The following is a 15,088-nucleotide window of genomic DNA, read 5'->3' as shown; positions in this document are numbered from 1 at the left end:
TCAACACAAGAGGTTTAAATACCTTTGCCTGAATGCAATCGTTCCGTTATTGCTCTGCTCTACTGAACGCAGTACCCTTTGCTTGATGAGCAAGTCTGTGTCGGGCTTAATGTTCAGTTTAGCGTTTCCACACACAAACAAACATGATTGTTTAAAGCCATAGAGCACTTGCTAGTGATTGAGGAGTACGTGCTGTCAACCAGGACTGTGGCCTTGGCTGCACATGCGCCATCTTTTTGGTAAAGCTATAATGAACTTTCTATATGCAAAGCCATGCCCATAAAGGAGAGTGCTTCAACAGCTATAAGCTCCAAAATGGGAGGATATGTGATTACACAGGATGAGGTTATCCAATGTTGGATTACCTAATGACATTGCATCTCCATAATGTCATGGCAGCTACGCATCCAAAGGAGCTAGTTTCCTTTACCTTGTCTGCTGCTGATCTAGCTGTTTGCGGATGATCTACACTTTGTAAACTTTGTAACATTTTCAGTCTTTTTGTGTTCTACGCTAGCAGCTTCTACTGTTGTGTCCCGTGACTCGATGACTGAAGCCAACAAGGTCAGATGAACGTGTCTAAACTCTCAATATGATACCTACCATATATCCACCACCAGGCTCTCCAGGTTCACCCTTAGGTCCTGGTAGCCCCATCTGTCCTCCAGAGTCCCCCTTCAAAAAGACAAACAGTATTCAAATGTGTCTACATGGACAAGTCATCATATTGTCTTTCATCAAAACAATAAAAAGATATGCTGGAGAGTCTGGGAGTTGAAGCAGGGCCAGATGCCATTTACCAGGACCATTTTGCACATCAATAGGTATAAACATTAACATGGTTCATTACAGAGGACAGTTTTTGTGACTGCTTGGACAGTTACAAACCCATCAAACTTCAACACTAGTTTTTATGTCGGAAATTGCTGTCCACAAGGCATAACAAGGTTGTTGGTTTTATGTTTCCTGACTCAAATATATTAGTTGACCCAAATGTTAATAATGTTCTACCACAACAGGAAGTTTTAATTTGTTTTCATTTACCCCTGAAATATACACTATTAACTTTCCTTATGCACTTTCAACTACATAAATTAGAGCCTTAGTTCATGTTTGCTTTTCTTTCAGCTTTATACTTCAAATGATTTATTTTTTTTTACGCACAGGCTACCACATGAATGTATAACCACAGCTGCATCTTGCATCAGAGTTGACAGTAGTATAGCAAAGATGACAAAGGAGGATTATACATGTGAATGTATGTAGGAGGCTTAAGCACTTTAGGTTTACTTCTTTGCCCTGGAGTATAACAGAGTGACTCCAGTGGGCGGGGAGTCGTGAGTAAAGCTTCATTTATTCTGACAAGTGACAAACCCCATCAAACATGCATGTCAACTATACACAGTTCTCTTCTTTGCCGCTTTCAGCACAGTATTTGGAGAAAGTTCTGCTGCAAGAACAAAATGATGTACAAATAACAGAATAGCATCAAAAACAATAGCACCAAATTACAACATGATTGGGGATGGTGTGCAGGGGTGAACAATCCAAAAGGTGTCTTCACAAGTTGTCTAGCATGTTCAACCTGTGATAAGACATAATAGATTCATACTTTTTCTTTGAGGTGAGAACTTGATTTGAAGTTTGCCTACCTTTTCTCCTTTCAGGCCATCTCTCCCAGGCACCCCTGGCTTCCCTGGCGAGCCCTGTAAATAGTGGAGAAAAGAGACACATCTATCACCAGGCCTTCATCTCCTTACACACATTTATCTCCTCCTCCTCACTGCTTCAGCGGGCTGCCATGTTCCAACATAATTTCCCTTAGCCAGGATTTATGAAATGCCTCTTTTCCCTCCCTGCTTTTGAATAAAGACAGATGCTCATTACGGAAGCAGGTGTGGAGAACAGATTGGGCCTCTGCCTCCGTTCCTGGCATATAGCGCTTAGATTTGCCTCTTTCCACTAATTAATTCTTAAATTTGATTACTGATCGTCTGTGTAAAAATTCTGGACTTTTCTCCCTACTTCGTCTCTGTCGCTGCTTGTTGAGGTTTATCTGTTTATCTCTCTCTTTCACTCTGGCAGGCTGAGTTAGAGAGAAGAGGATATGGCAAGGTGACAGATAAGGCAATGAGAGAAAGGAAGGCTTGACATGAAGTGCTAGTGTCTAGTGCCAGTATACTTACTGGCTCGCCTGTGAGTCCAGTGGGTCCAGGCAGGCCTTGCTTCCCCTGGCAAAACACAAAGGAAGACCAACACTTTAGGCTATTTTCTCCCTTTGTTTGGTGACAGAATTGTCAAGGCTTTGAATGTTATAGCCCAGCGAGATACACTGTAGACACTGGCTTTCAAGATCATTTCAAATGGCAATGTTTTTTCAAGTGCTGCCCTTGCCGCCTTTTTAATAAAGCATGGATAGTTTAATCACATTTCCTGTATGCTAAGGATATCATCTTGATGGACCAGCCCAGTTTCAAGTAGGAGTGAGTTTGCATGCACATGTTATTTCAGATAAAAGTGTATATCCTGGTTATTCTAGATAAGCTGTTTACATGCGTTCCCCTTTTTGACTCATTATTGTCTTTGTATACACAGATGAATTGAACGTTCAACATATTACCATAGAAACTGAGCTTATGTCATAACAACAGAGAAAAGCAGTATACAAGCATAAGCAGCCTGGCTGCTATCTTTACCCCATTTCATAAAAAGGTATCTTTGTTATTGTAAACATTTTATGATATTTTCATGGACTATATTGTGTGTCCTCAGTGATAAGAGTTTCTTGTTCAATTCATTTCAAAAAGTGTGTATAAAGTGAATGCACATGCAGCACAAACAAAACATTATCCTTACATTCTTCTTTATATTCAATTTAAAAATATCCCATGACTGTTGCCACAGAAACACACATAACACAGTTACTTCCACCAAAACAAGCTGAAGAAACACATTTAATGAATTTAATGACATGTTCACCTCTTAGTATTGGCCTGAAAGCTTCATACATAACAGCATTAGTATATCCAGTTTCCCCCCCCAGTCACAGCTGCGGTATTCTCTCACATACGTGTATCTGGTTATTGTCTTGCCATTGTTTATATTCAGTAGGTTTTTAGAGACCTCTGTTTGACCTACAGTAAGTGGCACAGCAGACATGAGATGAATACAAAGACTCACCTCTGGTCCTGGATCTCCCCTTAGACCTGGCAGCCCAATGTTTCCCTTTTACATGACCAAAAAGGGTGAGAAAGAGGTATGGGGGAGGCACAAGGATGGAGAGAAAAATATCAGACTTTTGCCACTTTGACTGTTGAACTACTGCAGAGGACAAGCCTATAGTACAATATAACACATCATATGGTGTCCTCGTGAATTCAACATGCAGCGTAAGTGCATCAAAAAAGGTTCCTGACAATTTTGTAGCACTGAAAGTGATGAAGGTTTACTTTTGTTGCAATTGGAGGATAGACAGTCCGATGTGTCACTAGTCATTTTAGCAACAGCTCAAAAACACCTTACTAATAATCTTGGATGTCTTCTAGAGTATTCCAAAGAAAGAGACCCCTCATCAAGATACCTTTTACAATACAAATGACCTTGATGAGTAATCTGTATACTCATACTAATATATTACCTTGAAACCTTGCAGTCCTTGAGCTCCTTTCTCGCCCTGCAGAGGGGAAGGACGGAGATAGACAGCCATTATTTCTCAAGACAAGCAAAATGAAAATAGTTGAGCAAGTCATTCCTATCTATCTATCTATCTATCTATCTATCTATCTATCTATCTATCTATCTAGTTTGCTCTGAGAATGTGGAAAAAAAAATCAACTTTTTCAAAAAATATATTCTGAGTTGTCATACATTATGTGTTTTGCTCTTGCCTTCGTATCATATGATTTTATACAAAATCCTGCCATAATTCACTATTTGATTTGATTCCTTTAATTCAACATGTAATTGGATTTTTATTTTTCACTCAGCTGACAGTCTTTTGATGTCAATAGCGTCAACTGTGGCCTTGTAATGTTCTTTTCTAATATAGTTGCATCTGTTGTATTGAGATCCAAACAATAATTGTATTCTACTTGTTTTCTTTGTTACAGCTCTTGCAGAGCACAAAGACAACATATAACTCTACATTTGAACAGCAGGTGATGTTCAAATGCTCTTTCTGAATTAAATGTCAATGCTATTTTTGACGTCACATACGAATGGAAACATATTCCATGCTGTGGTGCTGTGGTGTAATGTTTGAAAACTGAGTTTGTTTTGGTTCAACTGTCTTCACTGAGAGAAAAAATAATTAGTAAAATACTTACCACATCCCCCTTTTCTCCCTTCTGGGCTTTCTCTTTCATTTCATCCTCAAACACAAGAGAAAACAGACCACTTGAAAATGTGACTCAGCTGCTGATAAAATGCTACAAGTGTATATTGTGTACAATTTGAAAAAGATGCAAACACAAGTGAGAACATATTTAGGTTTAATGATATAAACTGCTGCTTACAGTTGCAGGGAGCTGTCTTAATCCATGAGCTGTCATCACCTAGAATTAATGAAAAAGATGATTTTCTAAAAAAAAAGAAGAAAGAAACACCTCTGATCTTGCAGTTACTACAAGTAAAAATCAGAGAAAAGGAAAAATAACTCCTCTTAGAAGTTAAACTTTTAAAGGAAATATAGATGTAACAACTACATCTTGACTCACAAATACTTATTATACACTAACATTAACACTTCAATATACAAAATACTTACCAGTCCTAACTGGTGCTTAAATGTCACCCATAGAAGTATTCCTTAAAAAAATACTCATATACTTAAATGCTTATTACTTATACTTTTTTCTCCAAAATGTTTGTTACTCTATCATTCTCCATAGTCTTGTTTTGTCCCCTATATCTGCATTTCAGTAATAGCAGGTAACAGTAAGTATTTTAATAGTCTGTGATTCACAAACCAAATGACATTGTAAATCATGTTACTGAAGGCTTTTACATATTCAGAAGAACCAATAAATGAGGAGAGTGACCACTGGGCAGTGAGTGGGCCTTTAACAACATAATTATATGAAACGGATGGGAAGGGGTCAAGACCGACAAACTATAGTCAGGTGAACTGATGCCTGGAACTACTACACGTGACTACAAGAAACTCTTTCCCAGCTGTCCATGGTGAATCCCAAATTAAAGCAGAACAACAAGATGCAAAGTGTAGAAAGGGTACACATCAAATTATAAACTCTATTTACTACTCTATTAACATACCTTACATTATTACTCAATGCTAGATCAAACTACATTTTTTTTAGTGCAACTTAATGGGGACTAATCCACTCACAACTATTGACATAAGTGATTAACCACAGTGAGCAGAAATGTACATGCAAATGCCAACTTTTCCTTTGCTGTCATTTTTAATAAACAAAAATAAGTTTCATATAATGGTTTTTAAGAATGGCCACAATTATCTTTTTAAGACACCCTAACACCAGGTACAGGCAGAAATGTACAGTCAGAGATGTTAAAAGTGATTGTTTCAGTCATGTTCAGATTTTACCCATATGATAAATGCAGGTGGCACACACACAACTAGATACAACATGTATTTCAGATTTACATTAAAATGAAGTGTAAACCAGTCAAATGGTTTTAATAGTAAAGCTGATATATTAGAAGCACCATAAAAAGAAAATCTAATACTAAATCTATCTATAATCATTAGAACTCATCCAATATAAATATCCTCAGGCTCTTTGTTTTGTACATGTTTTTCCCTATGTGATTATAACCAGCCCAGTCTTTGGAGATTTTAGCATAACGGTAAAAGAAGAAAGAGGCAATAGAAGCTACATTTGAAATGAAAGCAATGTTCAGGTGATGAAAATTTTGGTGCTCCCATGGCACCTACATTTTGAAAGAAGCTGGATTCTATTGAGAGCACTGCCATTGATTTATTACCATGTTCTTTCAATAAAAGTTTTTTTGTGTGTTTTTCTTTCTTTTCCACTTGCACAAGTGTCTTTGTTTCCTGTGTAAAGTGTGCCTGTGAACTCTTTGAGAGTGTTGCTGTGATCAAGGGCTATACAAATAAACTCAACTTGACATGAAACGCTCTTTCCACCTACAGCAACAATAGCCAAAGCAACCTTAAATAAGGCGCTGAATCCCCTACTGCCCCAGTGGAGTGTGTGTATAATCAGTCAACCTTCAAACTGCAGTCATTATCCAGAGCAGCTTCTGTCAATTATCCTGCTGGATACTGAGCAATGTCTCAGTGCTAACAGTACAGTATGTGACCAAATGGATTCAACATAGTGTGGAATAACAAATTCTGTTTAAAAGATGATAAAACTCTATTGTATAGTGAATACTGGTAGCTATAAAGCAGGACTATTTCAGAGCAGAAAAGGCTGTTTTGCCACTTTAAGGGTATCGGAGAAAGTGATGGCCGTGCATGCCTGTAAGACCACTGCTCCTCCCTGTCACTAATAAACAGAGGCACAAGAAGGTTTATGAAGGGAGGGTAATGATCTGAACCCTTACTTCTGCTGTGTAAGGGAAATCAATGCTTAACTGCCAAAATTATCTGCCACAGGAAAGCAGAGAGCACAGACAGAGAATGGTACTAAATATTCAAACAGCCTCATTTATCAAATGACTAATGTTTTCCCCTCGACTGTGTGCTATAGAATACATCTCCTATATCCTGGGTGGCCCACACCTCAATACACAACACTGAACACAACTGAGCATTTTACTTTTTATAGAACATTTCTTTGTCTTCCCCCACCAGTTGAAATTACATTTAGGGAAAAGAGACAACTGTTCAAAAATAATTGCAAAACTAGACCTCAGTGTTTTAAACAGCTACTTAAACTGCCTACATTGATATCTATTCTTATTAAATGAATAGATTTTTTGTTGGTTAGACGGAAACGGTGAAACCAGCGTGAGTGAGTGATATTTGTTCACTATATAATTAAGTTGTCTAATTTTCATATGAATCTCTCTCACTAACAAGCAATAAGAGTGAGAGTTAGAATAAAAGACATGAAAGTTTGTTTCCAAGCTCATGTCTGAAGCCTTCAGAGACTCAATAGGCAGCAGATCTTTCGAACAACACCCATTATCAAAAAAAGCCATCTAAATGTCAGAGCTCTTCATGACATGTGGGCTACAACACCATTTTTTGTGACACTTTATTATAGTTACATTCTATTTTGTTTTTAATAATGACACTCATTGTTCCCCTTGCAGATCCAGAATGTGTCAGAGTGTGTTTTTGACTTTAAAATGTCTAAACACCCACACTGCATTGCCATCAGAGTACATCCAACAACTCTGACGTCAGTAGTACTCATTTTTTGTCTGCTTCTCTACTAATAGAAGGTAGGGTCACCCAGTGAAAATCTTTCTCTATAATTTATGATTATGAACATTATGAAGACGTCATGTGCTCTACAGCTTGCAGTATAAGGATTATTTTGTCCTATGTACAAGATTACAACGTGATACAAATACATGGCTGATGGTGAGTTCTAATGAGTTCATTTGACACTAGATACACAGGAAATCAAAAGTTCACAACTTTAATGCCCATGCAAACTATTTTGTGCATATTTCTTTGCTGTGTATATTATTAAAAGAAACACTCACTGGGAGCTTGCTGCCAAATATGAGTGAGTTTATTACCTAAAAAATCAAAACAAACAAACAAAATTACACAACTAATGTCAACTGCCTTAAAAAAGTAGCCCCTTTGTCAACACTCAGCCAAGACTGGCACAGAAAAAAATAAGGATAAAAAACCCCACAAAAAACAACTACCATATATATATATATATATATATATACATATATATATAAAGATACAATAAATCTGCAAGCCTGTCAAAGAATGGAAATTGGTTACAAGACAACATGCCACAATGGTGGAAGTGTAACAGCATAGGTAAATATAGCACCCGGTTGCTTTTTCCTCCCTGGCCCCAAAATCTTGATAGTAGGATGTTTCTTTGGTTTGTCACAAAGATTGAAGCACTGATTTACTGCCAATCAATATATGGTAAAACTAGATTTATACTTCTGCATTAAGGTGTTACATACATTAAGGTTACGCTGTAGCCTACACTGTGGCTGACATCACTTCTATGTGTGTAGATATACACACTGTATAACAGAGTTTATGATATGGTTAGTGTGGGGGATAAAATGAATGTATAATACAGCCTAGTACATTTGTCCAGTGCTGCTGTGGTGATATCAGCAAGTGAAACCTGATGCTCAATAAATAAAAAAAAGATTGAAATATAATATAATCAAAATAAATCAAAACCTAGGCTGAAAATATACAGCAGGTCCTCTGTTAACTCCTTGCATGGACTACAAATGCAGCCTAAAGCCAGTTTACAGCACTATATTGTACTTACAGGACCAGGAGGACCAGGTGGGCCTGTGTCGCCCTAAGAAAAACACAAAAGAAATACAATATCAATCATTACAAACTATGTGTGTGTCTGATAAACAGAAGGACAAGCAGACAGACAAGGGTACAAAAAGTACAAAAAAATACTCTTGAGAATCTACTTCTGAAAGCAACTAGCCACAGGTGACCTCAACTACAGCTACATTAAATAGGTTTTGGAGCAACAATAAAAGAGACAATAACATGACCAAACTTCAGAGAAAATACTGTCTGACTCAAGTGATGTGAGGAGAGCCATGAGTTGTGATGCATTGGATTTGGAAGCCTCCATTCTCCCATTCAACATTTAAGTTATTACTTTCATACTTTCAATACAACAAAAAAACACAGAACAACAACAACTATGTACATAAACAACTTCAAACCACTCAGAGGAGCATGTTGTACATAAAGAAGCCTACACAATTCTCTATATTTGTAGTTTTAATACAGGAAAAAAGGTTTACAAGTCTTAAACCCACATTTGGATCTATATACAGTACGAAAGAATCATGCACATTTTTGGAAAATATTTCAATCCTGGGAACATAAGAGTTTAAAGTCATACAAAGCTTTCTCAATAATTAAATACAGCTACTTTGCTGCTATCTAAGGTTGTTTCGAATTTTCGAAAGTCCATGAATTGGTACTTTGTCCTTATATGAAATACAATAAGACAATATCAAAATCCAGTTTTCTGAAGGATTTTTAAAATGTATTTATTTGTTATTTTTTTGATGTCGTCAAAATTAAAACTGATGACCTTGTGACCTTGGATGAATTCTGCAAATTGCAATTCTAAAATGTATTGCAACACTTTTAATTCTACAAGGTTGTCTACATAACTTTCATCTAAATTAGTTTGAAACAATATTCATGGACTTTGGAGATTTATGCCAAATATAAGTTGTTTACAATGATTGTATGTGCATTGGTATTTTTGTGTTCCAATTTTGGTGAACCAAGAATGATCATGACCCATGGAGAGATGCTTGTTGGACTGCCAAAACCAATGTATCTTAGTGGCTAGAAAGTGACTAGAAAACACATAGCATGTTTAAACAGCCACGCTGGCACTGCCTGCAGCAAATGGTAATATGTTCTTGATAGCTTTCTGCAAGAGACATTAGATTTTTCTTATTAATTAATGAAAGACATAAGAGCAAAACACCACAAAGTATCATTCAAACTAAATGATATGAACATCCACAAGCACAAAAAGATGTAGTCTGTACAACCTCAGAAATAAGAAATAAATGGCTGCCAATTCATTATCTGTGCTAGATGATACAAAGGACACAGAATAAACAGACTTGAGAGAGATAACTAGCTAAACCAATCTGTTGCTTGAACTAAAATACCTCCACCACCTCTTTTTCTGTTCTCCTCAGCTGTGATTCAGAGGCAGAGGTAGAGTCTCAGGCAGCACAAACAGAACAAATCATCATGTATGACTCTTGACATTGATGTGACTTACTTTTTGTCCTTTCGTCCCAGTGGCCCCCTCGGCACCTGGGTGACCCTGTGGGAGGAGGCCTTGGTTAATGACTCTGTAGCACTGTGGCATTGTAAATGTCACTGCAGGAAAATACGTACAGTGTCTCCTTTATCGCCTTTTACTCCTGGGACTCCATGCTCACCCCTCTCCTTCTGTATGTGAACAGAGGAGATCTTTACCAGTGACTGACAGCAAAGGTAGGGCAAAAAGGTAGGACAAAAAACTCAGGGAATAAAACTTAAACAAGGGCAGTCATTATGAATAAATCATCAGCAAAACATACTGTCAGGATCCAAATACTTTGTAATTATGATTATAATAGAAACACCATGGCTTTGAGACTGTTACAGTGTGATGTGAGTCAACCAAGATACAAAAAAAACCTCAAGCCCCTGTTGCACTGCAGCACTTTTCCATGCCACTATGTTAAAATCATTCTCCTGTCTGCCAATAGATGGCACTTGATGACTGCTGATGAGCTGCCCTGACAGTATATTAATTTCTTTCTGTTAGTTATGTGAGGAATACTCTAAGTAAATATAATTGTAAAACACATGTACTTGGACATTGTTCAAGTCAAGACATGTGGTGAATGAATAATTAGATATATGTGTGATAGATATCTATTTTATATAATCATATGTATATGCAGGAGAACTTTCTCAGTCTATCAATGTCTCAGCTGAAGACTCATACTGTATGCATTTCCCACCTTCCTCTGCTTTCACGCTCATAATTCTTACTGTTTTAAAAAAGCACAAGGTCTTGGACTGTAGATTTTTGGCATTAACAGCTATTATTTCAACTATACAGAAAGGATTTGTTAAATTATTAACCAAATGCATTTGAACTATCTGTATAATAAATGAATCATTTCACATCTGTAGACAAGCTTAATAAAGCACACCTGTTCTGATTAGTCTTTTTTCACCTTTTCAAACAGAAACACATAACAATGAAATAAAATAGGTCATTCATCACAAATTATTGTCTTCTATGATGTGTGAAGATTGCAGGGAATGCTTCAGATATTCTGTGCAAAGACATTAAGGAGCATCTGTTCTGAGAAGACAGAGAGACATCTGAGAGTGGTTGCACCATATTTCTACACTCCTTAGCAGCGCCTGGACTCTGAACAGAAAATAATTGCTATTCAATTTCAGCCCCTCCCCCATTTCTTTGACTAGCTAACGACAGCCGCTGTGATAGCATCCATTTACTGAGATATAGTCACTATCTCCTAGTCCAAATTAAGAGCTGTTATTATGCCAGTAGACTGCTATGTATGAACAGCTGGATTGTCTTATTAATATGTTTAGGCATGGGAGGGACAGTAGTGGCAAAATTGACTTTGAGTACTAATTGAATTCTGTTCAGCTTTATCAAACACAGAGGAACTCACTACTTTACTACTATAATCTTACCAGAGCATTAACTATATCATTGTTGTCTTGTAATCAGACACCTTTTTCCTGACAAACATTTCATACTGTACATGGAAAATAGTATCTCATTATTGAGCCAGCTTGCAATCATTTATGAGGGACATTTAATGTAAATCCCATCTGATCCAAAATCTTGGTGTTGTCCAGAATGCCCCTTGCTGTAAAAAAAAAAAGTATTTCCAGTAAAATCAAACTAGATTAAATAAAGAACAACTACAATTTACCCAGATGATCACTGTATATACACAATTAGAAAGCTCTGCATGTATAGGAGAGGGAACTGGTCCACCTGTGGATGTCTGTGGGTGATATGTTGACTCTGAGACACCCTGAGTCATCAAACTGCAATTAAGCTTGTCTGCACCCCTCTTCGTCTCTCCATCAATATCTGCGGTGTTGTTTCAGAGCCTGTTTGAGACTGTCAGTGGGAGATACAGTTATGGGAATGTGATTCATGAGAACACCATATTCCCGGGCTCATCAGACCTTTTTTTAAACCTTAAAACATTCACACTCTGCTGAGTGAGTGAGAGGGGGCTCGGCTTACACAGATGTCACACAAACTGCAGTTTAGTCTGAGTTTGTCCAAGATAGAAAATGCACAAGGATGGCCACTGAGAGGTAGCGAGAATCCCTGATGTTGCTCAATTATTACTGCCCATGGAAACTGTTACTTTCCATTCCTCTTTAAGAAGTAAGGGTTTAGCTTCTCTCACTTTTCATGTTGGGCTGTGTAAATCCCTTTAAATGCATGGCTGTACTCGTTCCATTATAGAAGATTAAAATGGGAAGTTATTCTCTGGGACAAGAGAGGTTGCTTGTCATCCACAGTAAGCATGAATTCATAATGATAAAGCAAGGATGTATCCGTAATGTAGGGGCATGACTGATTTATGACAAGGGCAAGGCTGGCATTCACATTTAATGTTAGCATTAGATCAATGAAACAATGTTTTTTTAGCATCATTTTGCGCAACTACAGTAACACCAGCATGAGTCAAAGGTCTTAAAAACAAATGCTTTAATCATATTCTATAATCGTAATGTAACATCTAATCGAATCTGAAATGGCTAGCTTTGTTTCCCAGAGACTTCATCAACTGCATGTGTTACTCAGAATTTCATCATTCTGAATGCAGTTTAATGTTGCAGGTTACAGTGAGCCAGCTTGTTTACTTTTTCAAGAACTTCAACACGCACAAGATACGCATTTGTTGCTGTTTCATGAAATTGGCTTTATGTTTCTGTTACATCGCTCAAACTCCTCACTCATTATTTAACATGAGACCTATGAAAGAGAAGCAGTAAAAAATATGCTGAACCCACAACCTCAGAGCTATTTTGCTTTACTGCCAAGTTAAGTTTGGAGTTAGGGCTTTGTTTTATGATACAGTAGCAAAACTGAAGCTCAGCAGCCAATTACAGAAAAACTCATGAAAACTTAATCAAGGTAACCTCTGTTTGTAAACTCATTCTTAAGCTTGACATACAAGGACATGTTTTTTTAACCAAACAAAACCACTATCCATAATGTCTAAATCCCATTTGTTTCACGGTATAATAAGTGTGTCCTCATAAAGACATAAAGACAACTTTCTTTTCAAGGTTGGCCAGCTGACACTTCTCTCACTTCCTCTGGGCAGAGGGAGCATGAGGAATTCTGTGGCCTGAGCTGCCACCCCAGCAGTTGATGCATCTATACATCAAATGAACAGCTGCGGTCAAGAGGTTGGCCACTACACAATAGCTTTCACTCTCAGCATGATCACAAGTGAGCTACTGGGGGCTTGGTAGGTGGTGGATGGGAGCTAAGGGGGTGGAGATTTGTGAAGGGAGCAGGTAACACAGACAGTGGGAGGCCTGGTAGAGGTCCATGTCTAGGAATTTCTTTACACCACATATCTCGTGTGCCTCCGGTGAGCAACAGCACCCCTGGGCTTCATGAAAATGATGGCAGACCCTTTTTGCAAAAGCACTGTATGTAATGGCCATCTGTCTGTTTTGAGTGTGAGCAATGAGTCACGCTGTGCTACGCTGCAGGAGGTGTAGGGTGGGAAGAGCTATTTAACTTGCACAGTAGATAGGCTACAATTGACTGAAAGGTGCCATTTCCGACAAGGGAGATGTGTTTCTGACAACAAACACAAAAAATGTCAGTAAAGGACAGAGCAGGTTTTTGCCTCTGGTCATACATAAGTCTGACTTGTCTGGGTTGGCTTATTGGGACAACTAGTTACACATGATACATCTTTACATCTTTATATAGACAACACTGTGCAGATGATTAAACTCCCCACCTATTTGGAGGACTTCTACATTGAATGCTGCTCAGTCATTTTGACAGTTCACCCTTGCTGGAAGTGCAGGTAAAGGCCGGTTTATCAAACAAGAAGACAGCTCAAATCAACTTTAAATGCCACGTGTCAGTACTTTGTTTTGTGATGAATAACGTTTTGTGTGATACCTTGGTACTTGCTGCTTTAAAAAGGTTCCTGAGGGACCCTGCAATTATACGCAATGAAAGTCTTTTCACACCGTGGATACATAAAAATATCCCCTGTCACATAAAGATGATGTTTAACCATTTTATGAACACTTGTGAATAGTATGTTATTTATTTTATTAGTACTCTTTAACCATCTTAAGCTTTTTACAATCTTTATTTAAACAGATGCCTGTTTACTTAAAAAAAACACATTCCACTTTACAGCAACTGCACTCTTTCTTTTTCTAACCTTTGCACTAATGCTGGCTCTCATGGAGATGTGGCTGCCCCCCAGCAGCCTATAGATTATCTTTGAGTGTGTCTTTGTTGTGTCCCTTTCACAGACTCCCTGTTATGGTGCAGTGCTAATTTGACTTTGAAAAACAACTGCTGCCCTCCTCAACTGCAAGCACTGTCCTGCTGCCAATGGACAAGAGAGAGTGATGCCCTGGTGTGTGTTTTGAATAGATGATTTTGCCCCCGAGCTCTAACTCAGAAAAACAGGTGACTCATAAATGCCAATATCAGGGGAAGGAGGCAAAGCTGGCACATGCTAAGGGTATCATCAGGACACTGCCATTTACAAATGTCACACCTTCTCTATCCGTCTTTCTTTTCTCCTACGACTTTGTGTCCTACAACTTTATGACTTATTAAGGAGGTAGGGGATACACTGACTCATGCAGGAGAGGTTTAACAGTGAGTAGCTCAATTACACTAAAGATAATTGAACCTATTGAGCATAACGGTGATAGAAGCAGAACAGAATCTTCCTGGATATCTGGACAAAATGAGTTAAGACAAACCCTATGTCCTGATCGAGAGTGTAATCAGGGCAATAGTGCATGAAAATAATTGGACATCCAAAGCATTGCAGCTACATGATACCTAAACACTCCTGTTTGTGCTGACATCAGAGCAGTTAAGAGTCTGACAAGCTGTCTCCTTTAACGGATTGTGGTGTTTGTGCCCTTTAGTGTGTGGGTCACTACACAAACACACAAACAGTGTCTGGCATTGGTTCGGACGCCTGAGGAAAAGACTATAATTCAAGGAGTCAACGGGCCTTATAGGCAGACTTGTCCCACTCATCAATACAAGCATTCTCAAGTGCTACTTTAATGTACCCCTTGCGGTTTTGTGCTAATAGTATAGCCCGCTTGCAGCAACACAGGAGAATGGGAAAA

At 38.1% G+C, this 15,088-nt stretch overlaps 1 protein-coding gene across 1 annotated transcript in view; it reads right to left on the bottom strand.

The window, feature by feature from the left end:
- Positions 1 to 15,088, bottom strand: part of LOC128372957 (collagen alpha-1(XIX) chain) — an 89,458-nt gene that overhangs the window by 23,793 nt on the left and 50,577 nt on the right. The window contains exons 14-22 of the mRNA XM_053333168.1: positions 10,070 to 10,123; positions 9,951 to 9,995; positions 8,439 to 8,471; positions 4,515 to 4,553; positions 4,326 to 4,370; positions 3,638 to 3,673; positions 2,187 to 2,231; positions 1,653 to 1,706; positions 604 to 675 (exon numbers count right to left, since the gene is read on the bottom strand). Of these exons, the coding sequence (XP_053189143.1) occupies positions 604 to 675; positions 1,653 to 1,706; positions 2,187 to 2,231; positions 3,638 to 3,673; positions 4,326 to 4,370; positions 4,515 to 4,553; positions 8,439 to 8,471; positions 9,951 to 9,995; positions 10,070 to 10,123 (423 nt within the window). The remainder of the gene's footprint in view (positions 1 to 603; positions 676 to 1,652; positions 1,707 to 2,186; positions 2,232 to 3,637; positions 3,674 to 4,325; positions 4,371 to 4,514; positions 4,554 to 8,438; positions 8,472 to 9,950; positions 9,996 to 10,069; positions 10,124 to 15,088) is intronic.

This window comes from Scomber japonicus, chromosome 14 (assembly GCF_027409825.1).
Source record: "Scomber japonicus isolate fScoJap1 chromosome 14, fScoJap1.pri, whole genome shotgun sequence".
In the NCBI taxonomy this organism is placed as follows: Eukaryota; Metazoa; Chordata; class Actinopteri; order Scombriformes; family Scombridae; genus Scomber; species Scomber japonicus.
The sequence above is the reverse complement of the archived record's forward strand: the minus strand, read 5'-3'. Positions and strand labels throughout refer to the sequence as shown.